Source organism: Dermacentor silvarum, chromosome 10, assembly GCF_013339745.2.
Source record: "Dermacentor silvarum isolate Dsil-2018 chromosome 10, BIME_Dsil_1.4, whole genome shotgun sequence".
In the NCBI taxonomy this organism is placed as follows: domain Eukaryota; kingdom Metazoa; phylum Arthropoda; class Arachnida; order Ixodida; family Ixodidae; genus Dermacentor; species Dermacentor silvarum.
In genome coordinates this window covers 44,821,518-44,846,352 of record NC_051163.1, presented here as the reverse complement: position 1 = coordinate 44,846,352, position 24,835 = coordinate 44,821,518, and the positions used below count along the sequence as shown (strand labels likewise).

General features: G+C 49.5%; 1 protein-coding gene across 1 annotated transcript in view; it reads right to left on the bottom strand.

Moving 5' to 3' along the window:
- Positions 1–24,835, bottom strand: part of LOC125940925 (calcium-activated chloride channel regulator 2-like) — a 290,188-nt gene that overhangs the window by 230,495 nt on the left and 34,858 nt on the right. The window contains exons 6-7 of the mRNA XM_049657656.1: positions 14,070–14,369; positions 847–1,062 (exon numbers count right to left, since the gene is read on the bottom strand). Of these exons, the coding sequence (XP_049513613.1) occupies positions 847–1,062; positions 14,070–14,369 (516 nt within the window). The remainder of the gene's footprint in view (positions 1–846; positions 1,063–14,069; positions 14,370–24,835) is intronic.

Here is a 24,835-nt window from a genome sequence, read left to right as displayed (position 1 = left end):
ATACAGCAGTATTATTATTACCGCGCAGGTGGTGGATTGAAGTGAGGCTGAAGAGCGGCCCCTCTCCAGCACGTGCATTCTCGCCCCGGAAAAAAAATGGTTAGAGACAAACATAGTGCACAGTAGAGCACTGCACGGGCCCGTTTTTACATTGGGCGGCCCGCCCGAGCCCGATCAAAACTCTTGTGGGCTTAAGGTAAAGGGGTGGGCGCCACCCCTTTACCTTAAGCCCGAGCCCGGCCCGAGCCCAACTCGAAACCGGCCCGAACCCGGCCCAAGACCGAAAAATACATGTTTTTCAGAGTTGAGAAGCCCGAGAATAACTCGCAGAAAGCCCGAGCCCGGCCCAGGCCCGCGTCAAAAAACCCGAGCCCGGCCCGGGCCCGGGTCAAAAAGCACACGCCGTGCCCGAGCCCGGCCCGAGCCCGTGAAAAAACTTCACGGGCCGGGCCGGGTCCGGGCTTTCGGGTAAGCCCGAGCCAGTTCAGTGCTGTAGTGCAAAGTGCGGGATGTACCCAGCACAAAATCGTATTAATAAAATAAAAAGTAGACATAGGCTGAATGCTAGTGTACAGTTATGAAGTACAAATCCATTAGCTCGAGCAGGCTAGTGGCCATTTATCGACGACCCGTTTCCAAGGAGATGTTAGTAGAAATTACCAATCACCATTATGACGCCATCTCTCGTGTCTACTCCGCAACATAGGATGTCATGGGCCAAGCCGAACGCAAGATTGGAGACCTTGTGCTATGAAGACAAACGTCCATACAGTGCTTCCCTGCAAAATATACTGTGCGAAATCGGGGGTAGTACATGTAGAATTATTGCTTTGCTAGTGAACTTACCTGTGCTGGGTCCGGTATGGTTATATTGACCAAGTCACTAATGATAGCAGTACGGCAGCTTGTGCAGGGCTGTCCATCAGGGTCGACGAGCCATATGCGGATATCTTGCTCCGCATGAACTCTAGTTAAGAAGACTGTTGCTTTCTTTGTCAAACCAATATCGATGGCGAATTCGAGACTCGTCTGATTGGTGAAGTTTCTTTCGTCGTGCAAAATCTGCGTCGCGAAAAAAGTATTCCACAGTTATCTTCTGACTATGTCCAAACCCACAGAACAAGGAATGTTTCATGTTGGGCTTAATGATAAGAAAAAATTACATATTTATGGATTAAAGAGAGAAACACAACTGAGGGATTGAAAACATCATCTGCCGAGGCGCAAAGCGTCATACCATTGTATAATTAGGAATTATTAAGGCGGGAGCGCAGCCTTAGATGGCTCATGGGTCGGATATTTGACCGTCCAGAAAATTCGATGACACAAGAATTGACTGGCACCTGAGCTGATGGTGCCACCATTGATGGCCGAACCCACCACCTTTGGCGGGAGTCGAACCTAGACCATTGGTGGGTGTCAAACCCATGAGATTTAGTGTTACTTAAGGCGAAGACACAGTTAAGATATAGTTAAACAATGCCCTCTAATCCACATTTGGTGAGAGTCGCACCCTCGAGCTTTGGTCTTATATTAATAACCTTTGGTAGGTGTCAAACCCACGACATTTGGTGTTAATTAGGGCGAAGCTAATTAAAGCGCAGTTCATTAAGGCAGAGTTAAGTAAGGTATTTAAACGCACGACCTTCCGTGGGAGAAAACAATAGGAAGTAACAACGCATTCGGATAAGAATGTCAAGTAATTGTGAGGGCCAAGTACTCGTGAGCGCAGGCTTTCGCCTTCATCCTCTTCAGCTTATGCTAAAGTGATTCAACTTTTTTATTATGTTACAACGTTTCCTATAATTCTTGCATTTCATTGTTATGTCTTCCCGTTTTAATACGAGGGCATTACTTGGCTCATTGTGCGACCCCACCGTCATCAGAAAGCGGTGGCAGGAAAACGGCACACAAATCACGTCATCGTCACCTACCAAAAAAAGGTCCCGATGGCGCCCTTCTAATGAATGGTGAAATGTCGATGATGATGATAATGACGGCATGACGAAGTACTTCTCGTTTTATTGCGATAGCAATTATATGGACACTTCAACCGGATTTCTGCCGTCGCCGTCAGATTCCGTATAAAGTCCAAGGGCGATAAAATCGTCACCGCGTGCCGTATGCGCGAGCAAAAGCGCGCGGGGGACGCACGCTATCACGGAGAGCGAACGCACGGCGGAAAGCAAACGCGACCGTCGCGCTAAAGTCCATGGGGTTATGGGAGGGAGGGAAGCGGGGCGACGCTGTGCTCCCGCACCAAAGGCGTATCTTGCAAGCGGCTGTAAGGGGAACTTCCCACCGAATCTCCCGCGCGAAAGCAAGAAAGCGGGAAGGCAGCGCGGGAGGGAGGGAGGGGGGGCGGCTTCTATTCTGCCAACAACTGCGCTCGTACTTTGCCCGCGGCTGTGGCGATGTCACGCACCGTCTGTTATCTCCACACGGCTCTGACCTTTGTATGCGCTGTGCATTCGCCGCTCCGTTCCCGTTGAAGCGATAGACTATACGAACCTTCGCCCGCTGCGGCGGCTGCTCTTGCTGCCAGCGTTTTGACAGTCGTTGTCTGCGGTCATTGTGTGATCCATTCATGTTTGCTTGTGCGCGCTGACACCACGCTTGTTAATTCAGTTAGTAAGCGAATGTGCCCTAGTTTATACAGCCGATAAAACTACTACCCTACTTCGAATAGCTCTCTACTAATTTGCTATCGCAATTGATGCTTCGCCTTTCGGGCTAAACTGCCACATTTTTTACATTCCGCTGCGTTTCAGTCATGGCAGAAGGCTTAAAGATCTGCAACTGCTCTGTGAAATATGAGGCTGCTATGGCCGCCAGGCCAGGATGACTCAGCAGACCGGACAGTCACAGCCGCAATAACTGCCAACTTTACCATTCCACAATCCGTTGTTGTGGACACATACAGGAGAAGGAATACAATCTTAGAAATGACAAATAAAATTATAATAAAGAAACCATTTGCATATTTACACGTTACATGTTATGTATTTACAGGTGGTGAGGGCCTAGGAGAGCCGACATCCCTGTATCTTGCTCCCGGACCAGAGAAAAGTAGAAGAGAGAGAAATAGAAAAGAAAGCATGAGTACACTACGATAAAAAGAAAAAGAAACGAGATTATGCGCTGTCAAGAGAACAAAAAGAATTAGTGATTCGAACTCGCGATCTGTCTTTATCTTTTTTTTTCCATCAGAGGCCTCTAGGGCAGACACTCGCGTTCCGTCATCGTGGTCCGGACGCCGCATTCTGACTTCGTGAGATCAGGCCGTAGCCTCCAACATCCTGCTTCACGAGGCCCATCGGTCACACGCCGGCGCTCAACGGTATTATAACTTTTGCATCTTTTACATCTATCCTATGCCCAGGCCGAGCCAGGGCGAAACCGCGGATACGACTTCCCGCACGCCGAGGGCAACAAGCGTGCCGCGCGTCTGCCCCATGCCTCTCTGCTTTTACAAACTATGCCCCATGCGTCAGAAAAAGGTGCCCCGCACTGTTCAGAGACAGCGTGAAATTTACTTTCCTCTCTCCCGTTTGATATAAATAAGGGAAAACATGAGAGCTCTGCGAAAAATTCACTGCGTAGGCATCTTACGACTTCTTGTTGTCCTTGGGCAATCACCAAGCTGTGTTGGTTGCCCATGTGGTAGCGAGTGTCCACAACTCTTGCTTGTCTTTTGGGTGCTGTACGCAGCCTGTGCGGCCTAATGCGGCTTTATCAATGCCGCACACCGGTTCGACAGACCCAACCGTCAGGCCACAACACTGGACACGAAATGTTTGGCTTCACTCAGCTCTGAGCAGCATCCATCACCGTGGACGAGCTTTGGGTCAGCCACGACCCCGGAACCTATGGCGGGGAAACATGGAGTCTACAAGGCCACGGTTCAGTGTGCTGACCACTAAGACACCGGATTTGCGAGACCCGCCACGACTCCCAGTCCGGTCCCCTTCAATTGTCAGGGTTGTCCTTTGCCGCTCAGAATGCGAAACCACCGACGGCTTTATGCGTTGCTGCGCGCTGAGTTGGCATGTCATTTTTTTGTCATCATGTTAGCAGAGTATGAGTCCCATTTGAGTCTGCGCGGCAGCATGATTGCTGCCTGTTGTCCATGCCACCTGTATGATTAGCCGCTTTGGAAGAGGTGACAAGACAAGCTGGAATACGAAAGAGAAAGAGAGGAAACTTGCATGCCCTATTTCAGAAGTGTCATGTGAGGGCCCCAATCTGCCATTGCAAAATACCTGTACGATTAGTTTTTTTTTCGTCGTCAGCATGGCCTAGTTGGGTTCGAGTCCTACCACCACCGGGCACCCACTGGTTCAAATGGGCACAAGTGTTCCTCGTCCTGGCGCTCGGCTGTCTTCATGGACGATACGGTAGGGAAAGGAGCCTGCGCCCTAAATTCCCGTCGAAACCCTCGTGAGCACAAAAAAAGACAAAAGTGATGTTTGAGCCGCTCCGGCAGCCATTTGCCATGTGGCGCCCGGAGTGCACCTATTGAGGTGGGGACCCCTACGGTTGGAAATAAATACCCCTTTCCAAGCGTTGAGGTCCCATATTGACCAAGCACCAGGCCGAAAGCGCGCTTGTACCTATTTTACTGGCAGATACCCGGCGGCAGAACTTGCCTCCCACAGCCGCGGAGAATGCTCTTCAACAGGGTCGTCTGTGGTTGCACGAGAGGCGCCCAGAGACAACTCGGAAATCTTCATTTGGCCCCCTTTCGAGATGTGAACTCTCACGATAGCCGAGCACCAGGGCAGGGAATGTATCTACATATTAGGAAAAATCAGCGCAGCTTGCACTAGTGGTGCAAGGCTGGAGCAAACACTGGCGCTTGTAATCGACCAAGCTACAGCCAGGGTTGCTATCCCGACGACGCCGGATACTCCAACGCAGACTCGCGCGTTCTCGTTCTCGAAACTCAGGATCTTCAACTCGACGACGCCTTTTCTCGGCTGCAGCTTCGGCACGGCATTCAATGGCCGTTATTTGTAGCGATGCCTTTAAAGTCATAATGCCTTTTCGCGCTCATCGCGCTTTGTCAGTCGTCAGAGAGACCGGTATCAACGTTGATAACGCGATCGGACCGTCGCTGTGATCACTGACAAAGCGCGATAAGCGCGAAAAGGCATTATTACTTTAAAGGCATCGCTACAAAATAGCGGCCCATGTCGACTCGACGCTGACGCGCAGACTCTCGCTTGGTCGCACGACGCGCTGCAAGACGCGGCCTGGCTAGAGTGACCTAGAATATGGGAGAGTGTCCAAAGCGCCGGCTCCGGCGAGGGCCTTTTTCTGTGAACTGCCGCGCCGCGCCGCTGCTGCTCCGGACCCGTGGGCTTTTCGCTCTCGCGAAGCGCGCGGGAAGCGAGGGTCGTCTGCTACGCGCTGTAGTTTTTTGCGTTCATTTCCCACGCAAAACACTTAAACTCTATTTAACTTCAGCAGTGTGGTGCTGCATGGAGCTTACCCATCTTTGAGTGTTTCTTTGTGCTTGGACAGCAAGATAAGGCAAAAACTAACGTATCAAACTGATCAGCGCGGCCTAGCTCCGGTGCTAGAGTTCGGGAACGGTATTACGGTAACTGTGCGTGCGTAGAAACGCGCTAAATGAGCCCGTGCAAGGAAAGAACGTAAAAAAAATATACGTTATTCGCATAGGTACGCGGGCAATAGCACCATGCTTGCATGAATAACAGTAACGAAAAAAGTCAATTACTCGCGCGGTCAAGTGAAATACTTACGTGCGTGCATGCAGTGACCGCTTCGCTCACCACTACGCGCATTTCGCTCACGGTCAGTAGTGGTTTAGAGCCATATGCATATGCATTTATTCATAATTTTTTTAGCTTCGACAATACTTTATTATGAACAGAGCACCATGAGAAGGTGTACACGAACAATTCTTGCTGTACGCTAACTCTTCAATACAAACTTCGCGCACGATGTACCTTAAGGTTCGCCGTGAGCGAAGCTGGTTTCAAATTCAGACATACGAAAGAAAAGCCATTCCAGCCAATAGGTAAATAAACATAAAAAAGGGTGAACAAATATATATTTTTCTACATTGAAATGACTAGTTACTACTGGCCTAGCTATTCACTCATTTATTATGCAAAAGTTGTTGAAGCAATAGCCTTGTTTTATAAATCCGTGAATCCTATCTGAAATTACCAACATAATTTCTTGTGATATAATAGTTATTGCTTAACGTGTGATTTTTTACGTAATCTAACCAGCATTCATGGCGCGTGATGATGTTTGTGCTTGCATTATATTGAGTGGAAAATCGTCTTGAATATTGCAATCTTTGATGCACTACAAATATCGCTATTGATTCTACATATCCCTAAAATTGTTACCTTCAATCAGTAAAACATGAGAAGTTTATGTTCTGGTGATTAGTTGCTTCTTTCATTACGGAACTACAAGTATGTAAATATTTATCAGTAAGTATATTTGCTGTGTGCGAACCAGCGAGCATACGCAATAAATATTCCTAAAGTTACTTTCATGTTAACATTCGCTTAGTGTTTGCGCTCTTGCAACACACGAAGGCGAAAGACGAGTTGCACATCCGTAAAGCGTCATGTTCGTTTTCTGACGTTCACTCGTAATTATGAAATGAGGTGTACGTACACAATGTTGCACTGTTAGCGTTTCATTTATTTTGGATTTGTCTAGTTTTTTGCCGCGTAAATTCCTCGCGTACCCTTTACCTACACGCCGTGGTAGCTTAGTGGCGTTGGTAGGTTGGACTGCTAAGATCGAGGACGCGGGTTCGATTCCCGGCCACGGCGGCTTACATTTCGATGGAGGCGAAATGCATAAAACACCCGTTACATAGATATAGGTGCACATTAAAAAACCCCAGGTGGTCGAAATTACCGGAGCCCTCCAATAGCCATATTTTGATTTTCGGATGTAAAACTCGGACAAGTGGGAGAAGTCCCTCAGAAGCTCGCTTCTCGCCGACCAGCAATGGGCCGTCCAGCAGGCCCACGAAGCGGCCGCCAGGTATTCCCTGTCGGTCCCTACGTGGGAGACGCCCACTACGCCCTAAGCGCGTCCTGCAGGACCCAAATAAAGTTTGTCCAGTCCAGACCCCAGAAATTATCATTACTATTATTACTCTTTACCTGTGCTCTCAGTTCTTCATGATATATGAGCAAGTTCGACACGCTGGGATCGAGATTGGCATTCAACACGTTTTTATCGTCACACGTACCCACACCATCAGAGGGATTTCTGGCCGAAAAATGCGGGTTTGCACCACACGTGATATTGTCGTTAATCGCGACGTGAATGCAAGTATGTCAAGTTACTAATGCCATGACCCATCAGTCATCTTAGTCACACATTTGTGCCTTTCCACGCTATACTTTGGAATATATACCAAGTGAACGAGACGCGAGAGTTACGCGGTTTGTATTTATTTTTGGTACCGCGGCCCCACCGACGGACACATTGCGCTTCCCAAGAGCCTGTTAAGGATTTCGCCTTAATAAAGAAACAGCAGAGCGCGGAAGGCAGTCTTATAAAACAAACCGAATGCACGAAATAAAAGAAAGGGAACGATAGCGTGTAAAAGCGTTAGCATGAGCTAATCATATCTTCCACGTTCTCCTGGTTGTCATCGCGATTTCCAGCTTATTTTCTTCTGCAGCGCGTTCACGTTGCTCATTCACGCATAACTAAATGAAGTAAGCGCGCGGAATGCGTTACTCAAACAGCCGCGTAAGCGCGGACCAAGCGAGCTAGAAGGAAATATACAAAATACCCGTATTCACAGCCAGCAAACGCGTTCTCTGTGCGGTGAGTCACTGCGGTATTACGTTGCGGTGACGTGGTACTTAATATATCCTAAATTATTGCGATGTTGGCTAACAGCAACCAAAATATCAGGCTCGTAGCAGACGCCCGCCGCCTTGGCGCGGCTTCCGCAGCGGAGAAAGCCCACGCGTCCGGTACAGCAGCGCCGCGGCGCGGGAGTTCACACAAAAAGGTCCTCGCTCCTCCCATGTATTCGCGCGGCGTTTTGGACACTCTCCCATATTCTAGGTCACTCTAGCCTGGCGAAGCGTTGACATGTTGAGGGGAAGCGAGGCACATGGGGTTGCTAGGCGACTCGAAGTGACGTCATGGCTAGACGTGGCACGTGCATGGTCGTAGCAGCTCGGCACGGCGGTGCGGAGCGGCGGAGAAGCGAGGCGCAGCTGGGGCAAGTGGTTTCTCGGCAACGCGCGGTGACGCAATCGCCAGGCGCAGTTTCTAGTCTAGGCTAAACGGGCCAACCTCCGGCTTAAACAGCTCCGCTGTCAAAAACCGTTGGGTTTCCGGCGGCACCGGGATTTGACCTCGGTACCTCCCGCATACAAGGTGGATCATTTACCCCTCGGCTGCCGCTGCGGTAAAGCACGAGAGGTAGAGCGCCAGCAAATATATCGCGAAAAGAAAACACGCATAGTGCTCTGCTCATATTTCGCATCCGTGCGTTCGTAATTTTCGTAATGAATACCTGAAGAAGGTATTCATTATTGGGAGTTCAATTCTACCAACATGTCTCCTCTAGTGCTCCTAGAATCGATGCCGTTGTTGCTACCAGCCTGCTTTTTCCCCACTTTTACACTGAAATCGCCCAGTATACTAAGTTTTCACCTTTCACATCGCTGATTCAACGTCTTCATAAAACGTTTATTTCTTCATCATCGTGGCTGGAGGTTGGGGCGAAGGCTTGTATTACCTTTATTTTGTACCTCCAATGGAGCTGTATTATGACGACTGCTACCTGTAGAATTCATCTGTAGAATTCATCAATGTTGCCCGCTTTGTCCTTGTGGCCCGAATGCTCTCTTACCCCGACCCCGAATTCTCTCTTATTTGGACGACATCTGTAGCAATGGACGTGGCCGTTAGCACTGTAAAAGCCTCACCGGCTCTTCTGACCCTTACCAAGACCAATAATATCCCAGGCAAAGCCAGATAATTCCTCAAACAGCCCTGATAAGCTAGCCTCACGCGAGAGCGTTCACGTGTCGAACATTGCCACGTTTGGTTTCCAGTGACGACCTGTCCGGACCCCGAGATTCTTAGCCCTCTTTGCCGCGTCGAAAGTCTGACCACCGCCTTGGCCAGGTGCTTCGCATTTTAATATAAGACAACCTATATTGCCCCTGGGAAAACGTCTTCTCAGCAATGCATTTCCGTTTAAATGTGAAGCCGATTTTAAGGGTATCGGTGAAAGCTTGGTTTTTGTAAGCTGGCTTTCAAAGCTTCTGTGTTGCAGTGAAGCCTACTGATAACCAAAAAAGCGATGCGAACGGGGCCCGATAATGCTCTAGGGTTCCACTCTTAAAGGCGAAACTTCAGCGCTCTATTTCTGTCATGCTCTGATGTTCCCACGTTGGCACGTGATCTATTAAATTTCTTTAGTTTTGCTCCAATGCGCACACGAAACCTGCATACACCTTAATTATACTGGTTGCCTTTTTGTTTTATTTTAACACAAAATTATTTTTCTATTGCATGTCGTGCGACAAATATAAAGCAACAAGTTATAAGGCACGATGGCCTGCTTGTGGTAGTATTACCTCACGCCAAGGATGTGAGCTGCATTGAGCATTGTTGTTGTATTCCAACTGTAAGGCAGTGTTGCCAGGTTTGGCTATTTTAAGCCAAATTGGGCTACGGGAAAATATTTTTGGCGTCGACTTGGACGAGTGGCTATGTCGCTATATTTGGGCTACTGAAAATCTGCGACTTGGCTGTGTTTGGGCTATACGTGGCGCCCTAATCCAAGCCCCAGAGGTGGCTCTGATCGGGCAGAAGCAAATCTCGAAGGCTGTGTTATAGCTGGCTGAGCCGGCCGCGTGACTGTGCGTGTGTGCGTCCGCGAAATGACCCCCCCCCCCCCCCCCTGCCTTTCCTGCCTTCTCTGCTATTGTCTGCGCCGGTGGCTTTGATCTTTGATGCACTTAAACTTACACCTTGCTTGACTGTTAGGCACCCGATCACGGGGCATCGGGATGAACCTGGAAGTAGTTGGTTTTTCACAGTACACAGTATACTATCATGGCTATGCTCAGGAAGGGAGAGCAATAACATAGGGTCGGGCGATCCTGGCGCCGACATGAAAGAAGGGAAGCGCGGGTGGATGACACGCCCCAGTGTGTTCATGGCCATGTCTTCCGGATGAAGTATCGCGCCGGGCACAGCTTTTGATCTACCCCACTTTTCTGGCGCGAAGCTTTACTGCCATTTTCCTTTTCTTGCTGGATGAATTTTTCTTCGTGCTTAGATTTGAGATTAATTTCGATAAGTTGGACGTAAGATCGGATCCTCCTCAGGGAGGAGAATCCAAACATGGGGAAATGAGCCAAGTATGCGAGAACGTATAAAAAAGAATGGGAGCAAGACCCCGATCCAAAGGTGGGTTCTGGTGCTTTTACTTCTAGATGGTTTGCCCGTAATGTCATGGATGCAGATACTCATTCTGCCATTATCGAAACATGTTTGCCACGATGACATCAGTGCACCACGTTACATGAACCTCCCCCACCGTGTTAGCTTAGCTTATGAGGTTTCGTGCTGCTGGCTCGATGACGCGGGTTTGATTCCCGGCCACGGCGACCGCATTTCGATTAAGGCGAAATGCAGGAACATCCGTGTACTTAGGTGTACGTTAAAAAACCCGAGGTGGCCAAAATTAATCCGGAGTCCCCCACTGCGTCATGCCTCCCAGTCATATCGTGGTTTTGGCACGTAAAACCCCAGCAATTATTAGAGGTTTAGAATAGGGGCCTCAAACGTATTGGGGCCCCAAAGAAATAGCGTCGAAGCCACTGCGCATGCGCAAGACGCAAACTGTGTTTGGGTTTTTCATTGGGCACGCTATTTCATCGACTTAGTGGGAGCCCCAAAAGCTAAACCAAAAGCTTTCGTCAACAAACGTGGCGGCGCCCCTCGAAGCAATGGCTGTAACCTAGCACAAAACTGGGCTCGATTCGTGGTAACGCGTGAAGTTAGTAAGCTAGAAGAAGTGATTGCGGTTAATTACTTTCTCTCAACTAAAATGTGTAATGAAGATTGATTCATTATACGCCGCTGATTCCGAATTCAATTGTCGATTTCATGGCTCTTAGGCCTATCACGAATTGACTTGGCTGGGTGAAGGTACGTAAAGTTGGTTACTCAAAACTCAGCGCAACAAGTTGCTTGCTGCTAATAGTTCTAAATTGTAATTAAAGGCAAAAACACTAATGTCTAAATTACTCTTCTTATCATAAAATGGTATATTTTATTTTAATATTTGTAACAGCTTTTATTTGACGCCGTAGTGACTCTGCAACCGCAACACGCTATCCGCAAAAGCAAAACGCCTATTCCAAAACTCTTCATTCCGGCACGCCCCAATGCTAAAACCCGGAAAGTTATTTGGGGCCCCAAACTTTAGGGGCCCCTATTCTAAAACTTTATTAGCCATCAATATGCTTTGCTTTTTGACAGTAACTGGTTTTCACAGCATTATAGCTGTTATCAATTTGTTGTTTACCATTGCTCTTTGTGCGCCGTCGTGGCTTTTACCATTTCGACCGAGTTAGTTCGGGACGTGCTCGTCGCCGAAAAGGACTGCCCGCTTCTTGCACTAGTGTGCCTGTTTGCGCAGCAATCTTTTAAAGCTTCGCTTACACCGATTCAGACAGTGCGTGGCATCTGTTGTCTGCCTCTTTTCTTAACGCATGTTCTTGGCATGCTAGAGATCTAAGATGGCGGCCAGGTTGATGTAAATTGACACTACATAGGTAGTGTGTGTCCCAGTGAATCCGGGCTAAGCTAATTGAAAAAAAAAACGAGAAAACCAGATTGGACGATGAGACAAATAACGCGAGATATGACAGCGCGAAAGACTTGTTTTAGCTCAGAAAAAAAAAGAAGCCGTGAGCACGTCGACGTCGCAGATCGCTGGACAGCTAAACTTCTACGCCGCAGGCAGAGATGACGCGAGAGATCGATGATGCTAAACATTATTTTGCGTTCACGACAGCTAAAAAGCACAGTTCGTAGTTAATATTACTGCGAATAAATAAAAATAACTTAGTACTATCTGTCTTAAAATAACAGCACTGATTCGCCCTATGCAGCGATTCGCTAGAACTTAAGAGCTTCCGGGGCCAACCAAAAAGCGTTCTGTGCAAGCATAATGTCCCTGTTTAAGTAAAGAGCCGACCGTCGCGGTGGCACAGACATTTTGTTACGACGGGTCGTGCAAAAAAGGACTGTCGTACACGAATGTGAAAATGTATACACAAATAAAATTGCTAATAAAAATGGCTATATTTGGCTACGAAATGTTTTGCGCTTTTTTTCTGTTTGGCTACATTTGGGCTACACCTTCTCTAGCTTTTGGCTACGCCGCCTCGTCGGACCTGGCAACACTGCTGTAAGGGTGCTTTTCGAAGCGTGCTGTAATGAAGATTCTGCTTAGTAGCCTGTTTAACTAAAACGTAGACGTGCCGTGTACTGCGCTCAGATACGCTATATTTCTCAGGCTGCTGAGGCCAAAGATTAATAAAAGAAGTTAATTAGTTTCACCACGTCACCAAGGGTTGCAGTAAACGTGGTCTGTCGGCTGGTCCTTGGCCATTTTGTTCCCGACTTTAACCCGCCAATTTAGCTGGCGGCAGCAAGTACCGTTAGAAAGGCTGTAACCAACCAAAACTGTTGAGGACGCGAGCGGCATCCGGATCGTATTTTAGCAAGTAATGTACTCGGACGTGCCGCTGTTGTATGGTAGAAATGCGGGGTAAAAAGATTTGTGTTTGGGTTTCCTCGTAACACAATTATATTTTCGCATACATTCCGACGTTACAATCCAACGCTATCATGTTCGAGAAATTACATTTTGTTGACTAACGCCTAGCGCCACGAGGAGGGACTGCAGGGTCGGGGTGGTTCGGGATGATTTTCATGGCCGGGCAATGCCGCCAAAGCCACACCGCATTTTCTGCGACACGGGGCCCTTAACACTCTCGCGTTAACTGTCGCCAGGCAGCGTGGTTACGTAGGCGCGCTGCGCACGGTGGTACTGTCTGCGAGATTCTGTTTCGGGCAACAGCCTGCCGTTAAGTGCCACATGAGCGTTGAAGACACGAATGGCCGGCACCCGGATATTAACGCGGAAGCGTTAAGGGCCCCGTGTCGCAGAGGATGCGGTGTGGGTGTCATCCAGTGTTGTCCGTGAGCGAAAAGTTCGGTATATATTTAGGTATATGCATATACCACGCCTTGATATATGACATGCAGTATGTACGGGTTAAAGGGCCACACCATTATATCCCTCAAGTTGATTGTACCTTGTCTTACATTCTTGACAAAGTTATTCCTCGGAATTTTGAGAATGACAGCCCATAAACAAATGTTATCAAACAAAACCCCTACAGCGCATGTCATTAATGTATCTTCTGAGGCTGAAATGTTAAAAGTGTGAAACAACAACAGAAACCTAAAGAAATCTATTTTTTTTATTGGCCACGGCTAACCATTTCCTGCAGGATCGGCCCACGCAAGAGGCCGCGTTTCTACCAGAAAGCTCACCTTCGTGCATAGCACTCGCCGCCAGCGTTTCCCGGTAAACATTATGGTTACAAAAGCTGCAGTTGCCGGGGAGCTTGAGAAGTTGTCAAAGATCTTTGAATACTATCGCGTTTCACTCTTAAAGGCGAAGCTTGAGCGATCACAAAGTGTCTACATATTTCCGGGCAGGTTGTGTAAAATAGAGAGGACAAAAGCGTGCACCACTGCTGTTGTTGTCAGAGTCAAGTTGCGCTTGTTCGCTTTTGCAAGACAATTAATTTAGCGTTTTCCCATGCGAAATATTTATCCCCGTCGCGCCCTCAGTCAAGGCGGCACTCGCGTGTAATTGGGGCTCATTACTAAAGGGGACACTCGGACTCGTATTCTCCACTTGGTGCCACCGACGAGCTAAAAGACAATAAAGCTGCTAAATATCGCCACAAAAGCGGTAAAACTGTGACATTAATACTGACCATAATGGGCCATGCAGAATCCACCATTCCGGGTGTGCTGGCTGTCTGAAGGGCCACTTCCATGTGGACGGCAGCGAAATTTTGACTGTCCGGGAAATAGAACACCCTGCCGTTCGTTGCAGCTGCCAGTTCTTCGAGCTTGGGGTCTGCAGCGGTTCCGAGTGCAAACGTGCTCACTTCGACGAGCGAATTCACGAGGCTTGGAATCATGCTCCTCAGGTAGGGCTCCACGCTTTCCATACCGTCAGTGACCAACATGACGATGGAACCATATGGAGGGTCATTGGGTTTGGTGAGCACCTGCATGTTCACAGAAATTACCTCAGCCTACGAGAGCACTCATATGTTGCCTAAACGACCTACACGAAATTTTTCTGCACTAACGCAGAGAGAAGAGGAACAATGAAAGGTTTGGGAGCTGCATGCAGCATAATGGCGAGGGACGTTAATAAAGGAGCATGGCGGAAGGCAGCATAGCTGTATGCACAATGAAATCCACTATACAATTATGCCTGTTCAACAGTGAGTGAATAAATCAAGCCACAGCCCGATAGTCAACGTCTGGGAAATGTGGTCCATACGGACAGCAGCTAGCTTTCTAAACATTTTATTCTACGGATAACTTTCATTCCTTCAGAGGCAGAAAATATAATCATGTCTCATGCAAATAGTGAACTCATCACCACCAGAAAGGTATTATTGTGTCAAATGTAAAGAACAACGGAAAGCCTTCTCAGTTGTCCAAGATTTATTAACGATGAACTTCTCACAAGGCACACTTGCTTTTGTTAATATTCTACTTTAATTTACACTAAGCCTTCACAAAATTTTCGGGTGTTTCTGTACATTCATATATATTGTGAGCAATATATTAACCCTTCATCTTCTTCATCTGTATATACTCATCATCATGGCCAGCGTCATTCTCTTCAGCGCGCGGCCTGCATAATAAACCGTCGAGATTGAACAGCTGTCTCGCAAGTGGTGGAGGCTGCTCTCGATCCCTTGGTCCTCTACGACTTCGAGTTTCCCTGGAGCTTCGTTCTGGTCGCCACTTGCCCCGCCTTTTCGCCATCATGCCCCAAGAAGATCCACCAGGAGCCCCCAGCTTCACCGTCTCTGCCCCACCGGCCGTTCCTTCATTGACCGTCAGCGCGCGGCAGCGCGATACCACTATGTTCGCTGGCCTTCCAGTGAAGACGTTGACGACTGGCTGGACAATTATGACCGAGTGAGTGAGTCTAACCGGTGGGATGATTTTCACAAGCTTCGGAGCGTCGCATTCTACCTCACTGACGTTGCCAGGACTTGGTTTCTTAACCATATGAGAGCTCCTTGCCTGACTGGGCGGCTTTCAGACACCAGATTCGGCAAATTTTCGGCGCCCCAAACGTCCGCTCTGAGGTAGCCAAGAAAAAGCTTGATGCACGTATGCGACTTTCCGTAGAACATACACCTCTTATATTGAGGACGTCCTCGCCCTTTGTCGCCGGGTTGACGCAGCCATGACTGAATCTGATCGTTTTCGTCATATCCTCAAGAGCGTTGCTCACGTCACGTTCAACGCACTGGCCATCAAGAATCCAAATACCGTTACCAATGTTATCGCGACTTGCCAGCATCTGGACGCCCTGCAGGCCATCCGTTTACAACCTGTCGCCTGTGACACGCCTCCTTCCTCGGATACGGACCTGCGTGTCCTGATTCAGACTCTCATACGCGAAGAGCTCCAATTGTTCGGCCTGCGCCGTCCTCCCGTTCTTCAGCCGCAACCTTCGGTTCCTGGCCTGCGCGACATCATCAAAGAGGAGCTGTCCTCCATGACCTGCACTGTGGGCTGTGCCCCTCCTTCGCCGGCGCCCTCGTATGCTCCGTTGCGGCTATGGCACCAGCGTTCGCTCAAACAACGCCTCCTGCTCCTGCTACTCCCAACCATCTGGCGACTCTGGCACCTCGTGCACCTGCCACAGCATATTACCCTACCCGGCCTACGCTCCGCCCCATTTGTTATTATTGCGGTATTCGCGGACACATATCGCGCTTTTGTCGAAGACCACAACAGGACGAACGCCGTGGTTACGACGTTTACGAGAGAGACCCGTTGCTTCTTCCGAGTCCTTACCAGCGCCGGCTTTCACAACGCTCACTTACTCCGCCTCCAAATCCCGAAGAACCTCGCAACTACCTTCCAGGGCGCCGCCGCTCGCCTTCCCCTCTCCGACGCTCGACATCAACTCTGCTACCAGCCTCCCGCACTCCTGACTACCGATCGGTAAACTAGATGGTGCAGTTTTTGGAGGGAAAGCTGCATGGCCCGCACAGACCACAATTCCTCCAGTGTGCTGGGCCAATACTTTATTAGTGTGTGTAGAAGGTGTACCAGTTCCTGCGTTGATTGATACGGGCGCAGCTATTTCTGTTATTCACGCTGACTTGTGCTCTCGTCTACGCAAGGTTACTGCATCTTACAATGGAGCTATTCTACATGGCGCAAATAATGTTGTGATTCGGCGATCGGCATAATGCACCGTTCGCGTTTCGATTGACGGGATTCGCCACCATATCCAGTTCGCAGTGTTGACTTCCTGTGCTCACATGCTTATACTAGCGTGGGACTTTCTCTCTTCGGCGTCTGCTTTCATTCCGTGCCGTCAACGCCTCGTTAACTTGACCGAGACTGACAATTCCAGACAATTCCGACGACGTGCCTGACCCGCGCCTTCGCATACGAACTGCTGACGATTGTATGGTGCCTTCCTGGCCACGAACAATTTCTTGTAGTTAAATCTGACATCGCCGATGGTGACGTTTTAGTTGTACCATCAGCTCGTTGCCTGTCCAAAGGGATTGCTCTGGCACCTAGCCTTGTTCGCTTCACCAACGGCACGGCCACTTTGGCTGTACTCAACACAACCACTGAGCCAGTACTTCTTCCTAAAGGCGCTGCTGCAATTTGCGTCTTGGACACTCAGCCTGTCTCTGTGCTTACTTCGACTACTGCTGTTTCACAAGCATATACAGCTATAGATACGGTCCCTGCTTCTGTTCTCGCTTGTGCAATCAGCACTGACCTAACGTCCCAGCAGACGGAAGAGTTTTATGGCGTTGGTATTCAAGCATAAAGACTCCTTCGACGTGCACTCTCCTCTTCTGGGACAGACTTATGCAACGGCTCACAGATGGAACTTCCATCGTGCGCCGGCGGCCATATCGTGTTTCTTCCGCCGAACGCCAGATCATCGATACCCACGTTGCCGACATGCTGAAACGAAGCCTCATCCGCCCTTCCTCAAGCCCTTGGTCGTCACCTGTCGTTTTGGTGCGTAAGAAAGACGGCTCAGTGCGATTTTGCGTGGACTACAGTGCCTTGAACAAAATAACCCGCAAAGATGTATATCCACTGCCCCGAATCGATTATGCGTTAGATTCATTACAAGGCGCGGAGTATTTCACCAGCCTTGATCTACGCTCCGGATACTGGCAGATCCCCATGCACGAAGCAGACAAGGAAAAAACTGCCTTTGCCACAACCGATGCACTTTACGAATTTAACGTAATGCCTTTCGGCCTGTGTAATGCTCCCGCCACATTTTAGCGGAGGATTGACACTGTACTACGGGGTCTAAAGTGGAAGACTTGCTTATGCTACCTTGACGACATCGTCATATTTTCGTCGACCTTCCATCAGCACTTGCAGCGCCTCGAGGAAGTGTTGACATGCCTCTCTGCTGCAAGCCTTCAGCTGAATACAAAAAAGTGCCACTTCGCCAGCAAAACCATTAAAGTGCTCGGACATCTTGTCAGCAAGGAGGGCATTCGACCTGACCCCGATAAGATTACCGCTGTCCTGGGCTTCCCCAGGCTTCAACGCGCCAAAGACTTGCGTAGCTTCCTTGGCCTAGCTTCGTATTTCCGGCGCTTCGTATACGTAACTTTGCCACCATTGCGGTGCCGCTCGATCAACTACTTCCTTCTGGAGCTCCCTATGTATGGTAGGACGAATGCCAAGCTGCTTTTGACGCCCTAAAGCGTGCCCTTACGTCCGACCCTGTGCTTTGTCATTTCGACAACACCGCACCCACTCTTCTACATACTGACGCCAGCGGCCATGGTATCGGCGCTGTTCTTCTGGAAGAACGTGTGGACGCATACGCAAGTCGAACGCTAATACCTGCAGAGAAAAATTATACCATTACCGAGCAAGAGTGCCTTGCCGTTGTTTGGTCCGTCCAAAACTTCCGGCCTTATCTGCACGGCCGCCACTTTACGGTCGTTACTGATCACCACGCCTTGTGCTGGTTGGCGACGCTAAAAATTTACCGGGACGTCTCGCCCGTTGGATACTTCGTTTACAAGAATACGACTTCGACGTCACCTACAAGTCTGGAAAGAAACACCAGGATGCCGATGCTCTCTCTCGTTGTCCCCTACCACCGTCTTCAAACACTCCCTGCTTACCACCTTCCATGAGCAACCCGCTGGATGTGTATCCTGCATTTCCTTCACTCGCAGCTCTCGATCGGCTCCCACCTAGCCATTCTCATATGTTTGCAACTTGCCAACGTAGTGACTCCTACTGCCACTCCATTATGAAACGTATTCGTGGATCCTCTCGTAGACCTAACGCAAGACTCCGTCGGAAGTTTAAGAACTTCAATATTGAAAATTCGGTGCTATACCGGTACGTGTTTCATCCCGAAGGACACCGTTGAGTCCCTGTAGTTCCCCGATCACATCGGACCCAGATACTGGAGACCTTTCTTGACGATCCCACTGCCTGTCACTTTGCTTTCCATAAAACCTATGAGCGAATTCGCAACCGCTTCTCTTGGCCGGGACTTGCAACAAGCGTAGCAAAATACGTGGCTTCCTGTTCGATCTGCCAACACCGCAAACGACTGGCCTCACCTCCGGCTGGACTGCTACAACCTGTACCGTGTCCTGAAGCTCCTTTCGCAGTCGTTGGTATCGACTTGTATGGACCACTACCCTTATCGGCTGGCGGTAAACTATGGATTGTCACAGCTGTAGACCACTTGACACGGTACGCTGAAACAGCCGCACTACCTTCCGGTTCCGCAGCGGAGGTTGCATCCTTTTTCTTGGAAGCCATATTTTTACGACACGGAGCCCCACGTATCCTTTTGAGTGACCGCGGCAGGACTTTTCTGTCTAAACTTCTCGACGATGTTCTCCGTGCGTCCAATACCATCCATAAAACGACTTCCAGCTACCACCCTCAAACTAATGGCCTCACAGAGCGCTTTCATCGTACGCTGTCCGACATGATTTCAATGTACATCAACCCTGACCACACCAATTGGGGTGTTATTCTCCCATTCGTCACATTCGCTTACAACACGGCCGTCCAACGCACAACAGGGTACTGGCCCTTTTTCATTTTGTATGGTCGTCAACCGATCACTGTCCTCGACGTCTTTCTTTGATGTCCCCGTGCCTTCGTCCACATCAATGTGTGAGCAATTTGTTTCGCGCATTGCGCAGTGTCGCCAACACGCCCGCCTCAACACCGACGCCAGTCAACAAGACCGCAAAACTCGCTATGATGCATCCCACCGTGCCGTTTCTTTCCAGCCTGGAGACGAGTGTTGCTGTGGACTCCAGTTCGCGTTCCTGGCTTATGCGAGAAATTTCAGTCCCGTTTTGTCGGGCCCTACACAGTTCAGTAACAGACTTCGCCAGTTAACTATCGTGTCACTCCCGTTGTTACGCCTTTGGACGGCCGCCGCCGTACCACAGAGATTGTGCATGTTTCACGTTTAAAGCCTTTCATACGGCGTTCGCTGCCATAGCCAGCGGCCAGGTTGGCCGCTTCCATGCGCGGGGGTAACTGTGTGAGCATTATATTACCCCTTCATCTTCTTCATCTGTATATACTCATCATCATGGCCTGAGTCATTCTATTCAGCGCGCGGCCTGCATAATAAACCGTCGAGGTTGAACAGCTGTCTCGCAATATTTTATATTTGCTCGGTTTCGTCTTTCTCTGAACTTGCGCCACGTGTCTGCGTTCATTGCTTTCGTTTCCTACTGGTACCTTGTTCTCAATAGGTCTGTGAAGACGTTTATTAAACACCAATTATTGCGCGACAACATCCCGTCACTTAAGTTCCGAAGTGAACCTGCTAGAAAGTGTGGAAACTGACGTGGACAAACGGAAGTTTCTCAACTTGAAAATTTCAACAAAAAGCAGAAGAAAACAAAAATAAAAGCGGCGTTTACACATTCTAAGTTAACTTGCACAATGGCGACATACGCTGCTTTCAATCAAAACGCGACTTGCATTCAGCGGCAGCGTAAGCTTTTGTTGACACTGTGGCCTTGTAAAGACAAGCCGTAGACGCGACTTTTGATGGACGTCGTAGCTGCGGCTTTCTATAGCGACGGCGGTTACAACCGCTACAACCACCGCACTTTAGCGAAGCGCTAGTAGCTATATCATCATCATCATGTCCTTTCTCGTAAAACCTCATCATCTTTTTTTTACGATGAATTAGACTGACTGCATGTATGTATATTAACGTATTTTCGAAGTGTTTGCACCCGGAGCATCTATTTTCTCCACTTACCTGTTGTAGCCACTGCCGTATGTTAGGTGAAACTATTGTGCTTTTGTTCCCATAAAGTATTGCAAATGCATTGTCTTGCATTTAATGCGACAGCTCACTTAGCTTACCTTTGTCTAGACACCCGTATATTGTTGATGTTATTTTTACAGCGAAGCTTTGTGTGGCTCACATCCGGGGTTTCGTGGCGTCTGTGTGCAAAAATATCATCATCAGCAATGGCTCGAGCGTGGTTGTTTTTTTTCCACAGCTGGCTCATAGGCGCCGCTCGGCGCACCCGCGCGAACGCGCTTGGGCCACTGCTTACGCATTCGTCGTCGTCGTCGTCTTCTACAGCGGGCTCCGTTGCCACTAATCAAGCGTACAATTTCACTTTCCTGTCGTCGTAATGGGGAGGCCGTGCTTAAGGGCGCATGAGCCATTGCTTAAGAGGGTATGAGCGACACATGGGTATGCACCATGACGGACAAATATTGTAGCGAGAGCTACATTGGCCGTATTCTCGCCGTTTCACTGTGGCCTCCGCAGCTGGCAGCGCCGCCCGCCGCGCCATCTGGCATGACGCCAGCGGAGGAGCCAGTGAAACTGCCTTGCTACAACAGAGGAGGAGCCGGCGTTGCATCGTATATATATATTGTTACACCGAGAAGCGTTTATTTAAATCTGCAGGGCAGATGAAAAGGAACGGTTGGCGTGTTGCAAGCCCGGCACAAAAGCAACCAGCCGAACGTCGTCTTCCTTCTTCACCGACAGTCCCCCTGGTCATTCGCGCTGTTTCTGCCCTCTGTTATGAGAGCTCGTGACATTTCCCCGTTGGCAGACGAAGCCCGCCGGGCAAGTCAGTCAGTCGTTCGTGAATTGCAAGGCTTCAGGCGGGCAACGTGAGTGACTTCGGTTTTGGCCGAGTGTCGTCCAGTGCTCGTGAGGCGTGCAATTCGATAGTTGACCTCGCTGAGGCGTTCAAGTATAACGTAGGGCCCAACATAGTGGGCCAAGAACTTCTGGCACAAGCCACGCTTCCGTAAAGGCGTCCAGAGCCACACAAGGTCGCCAGGATCGAAATATACATGTAGGCGCCGACCATCGTAGCGGAGCTTTGACCGGTCCTGCGAGGCCAAGGTGCGTAGCCGAGCAATGCGTCGCGCCTCTTCTGCTCGACAGAGGACCTTGGTAATAGAGTCATTGTCATGAGCGAAGTAGGGAAACATGGTGTCGAGTGTGTAACGAGGCGGACGAGCATAAAGGAGGAAGAACGGTGAGTAACCGGTGGTCTCGTGTCTCGCGGTGTTGAAGGCATAGGTGACAAAAGGTAGGATGCTGTCCCAGTTCTTATGTGCGGAATCGACATACATCGACAGCATGTTGGCAAGCGTTCGGTTGGTACGTTCTACCAGACCATTGGTTTGTGGACGGTATGGCGTCGAGTGGCGGAAGTTAGATGAGCACAGACGAAGGGTCTCTTCGACAACGTCTGCAGTAAATTGTCTCCCACGATCACTGATTATAATGCGAGGAGGCCCATGTCGGAGAATAACGGAATATAACAAGAAAATAGAAACTTCTGTTGCTGTTGCCGATGTCAGCGCTGCCGTCTCACAATAACGGGTGAGGTGGTCTACGCACACAATAACCCAACGATTGCCATTGGAGGATCGTGGGAAGGGGCCCAGGAGATCTATGCCGACTTGTTCAAAAGGGGCGCTGGAAGGCGGAACTGACTGAAGTCGACCATGCGGTGTGTTTGTAGGTCGTTTGTAACGCTGGCATTCGGTGCAACTGGCGACGTACCGCTCGGTATCGTGACGCATCTTGGGCCAGTAAAAACGTTCTTGAGCACGGTAGAGTGTTCGTGTGGATCCCAGATGACCTGAAGTGGGATCGTCGTGCATGGCACATAGCACTTGAATGCGGAGACTCTTGGGCACAACTAAAAGGTAGCGCGCGCCAGTGGTCGAGTAGCTCTTCTTGTACAGGACGCCGTCACGTAGGCGAAAACGGCTATCTTCTAAAGGCTCGTGTGCGGCCGCGAAGAGTGGCTGCAAACTCTTGTCCTTCTGTTGTTCGGATATGAAGGTACCCATATCAGGAAATTCCGGAGATACAAAAGCGATGTATTGGTCGAAGTTGTCCGCGTCGCATTCAGTCGTCGGCAGTGGCATCCGAGAGAGACAGTCAGCATCAGCGTGCCGTCGACCGCTCTTGTAGGAAACAACAAAATCGTACTCCTGTAGGCGGAGCGCCCAACGCGCAAGTCGACCAGAAGGGTCCCTCAGATTCACAAGCCAGCACAGTGAATGATGATCCGTGACCACTGTGAAGGGGCGCCCGTAGAGGTATGAACGAAAGCGTTGCACCGCGAAGATGACCGCCAAGCACTCTTGCTCGGTAACTGTATAATTGCGCTCGGAGCGACTCAAAGAGCGGCTAGCGTACGATATCACGTGCTCGCTTTCACCGATGCGCTGAACAAGCACAGCGCCGATGCCAACACCACTCGCATCGGTGTGAACCTCTGTTGGTGCTGAGGGATCGAAGTGGCGAAGAATAGGCTGTGACGTCAAGAGAAACTTTAATTGACGAAACGATGAGTCGCACTCTGTGGTCCACTCAAAAGGAACGCCTTTCTGGAGAAGGCGCGTGAGAGGATGGGCCACGTCAGCAAATCTGGGAATGAATAGGCGAAAGTAGGAGCATAAGCCTAAAAAACTTCGCAATTGCTTGACACTGTGAGGTTCCCTAAATGCCTCTACAGCCACAGTCTTTTGTGGATCTGGTCGGATGCCTTCTTTATCGACCTGATGTCCCAGCACAATAGCTTGTCGCTCCCCAAAATGACACTTCTTTGAATTGAGGACCAGGCCAGCCTTCTCCAAGCAGTTCAGCACCAACTCCAGACGCTTGTTATGCTCACTAAATGTTCGGCCGAAGATCACAACGTCGTCCAGGTAACACATGCAAACTTCCCATTTCAAGCCACGCAGTACAGTGTCCATGAACCGTTCGAACGTTGCGGGCGCGTTGCACAGCCCGAAAGGCATGACGTTAAATTCAAACAATCCGTCGGGCGTTACAAATGCAGTTTTTTCCTTATCCTCACTGTGCATAGGAATCTGCCAGTAACCTGACCGCAGATCAACAGAGGAGAAGTACGAGGCCGCATAAAGGCAATCGATCGCGTCGTCTATTCGCGGAAGCGGGTACACGTCTTTTTTGGTAACGTTGTTTAGGCGTCGGTAATCAACACAGAATCGCCACGTACCATCTTTCTTTTTCACCAATATCACTGGTGCTGCCCAAGGGCTAGATGACTCTTGAATGACTCCTTTGGTTAGCATTTCTTCGACTTGCTCACTGATTATCTTGCGCTCTGCGGGCGACACGCGATAGGGTTTTCGTCGAATCGGTTGAGCAGATCCTGTGTTGATGCGGTGGCGAGTTCTAGACACAGGGATCGATGTCGGGCCGTCGTGCTGCGTGAAGTCGAATACTGAGGAGTGTTTCACAAGGAGCGCCACCAACGCATCGCGCTTATGGTCACTGAGCGATTTAGCGACCATGGAGACGAATTTTGAGTCCACAGGGCGCATGTTACTGGCTTCTGCTGTGTCCGGAAGTTCTGTAAGCACTGCCATGGGTATCGGCGAGTCTTCTTGAAATGTCGCCAACTTTAAGCCTTGAGGCAGCACCGCCGCTTCAGTAGAACAATTTATCGCCCATAGTCGTGTGCGTCCATTCAGCACCGATACCATGCAATGAGGAACCAACACGTTTTTCTTTAGGCAGTTCACATGTACAGGGTCCACTGCAGCATCGAACGGGTTGCGAGTAGAACAAACAACTGAAACACCCATCGCGGATAAAGCGGGCACAACGGTATCCTTGGAGACGCAAAATACACTCTCTTGGTTGGGTGAGTTTTCCAAGATCACCGATAAAGCACTTTCGCCCACACTGAGTTCTCCCGTGCGGCAGTCAACATTTGCACCACACAACTGTAAAAAGTCGATCCCTAGAATCACGTCGTGGGTGGAACGAGGAAGGACAATAAACTCAGTGTTAAAAACTCGACCACCTAATGACACATCCACATTGCAAACTCCGACCGGATATAATGAGTCACCACCCACTCCACGAAAACTTGTGCTCTGGTCCCAACAAAACATGACTTTGCGTCCCAGA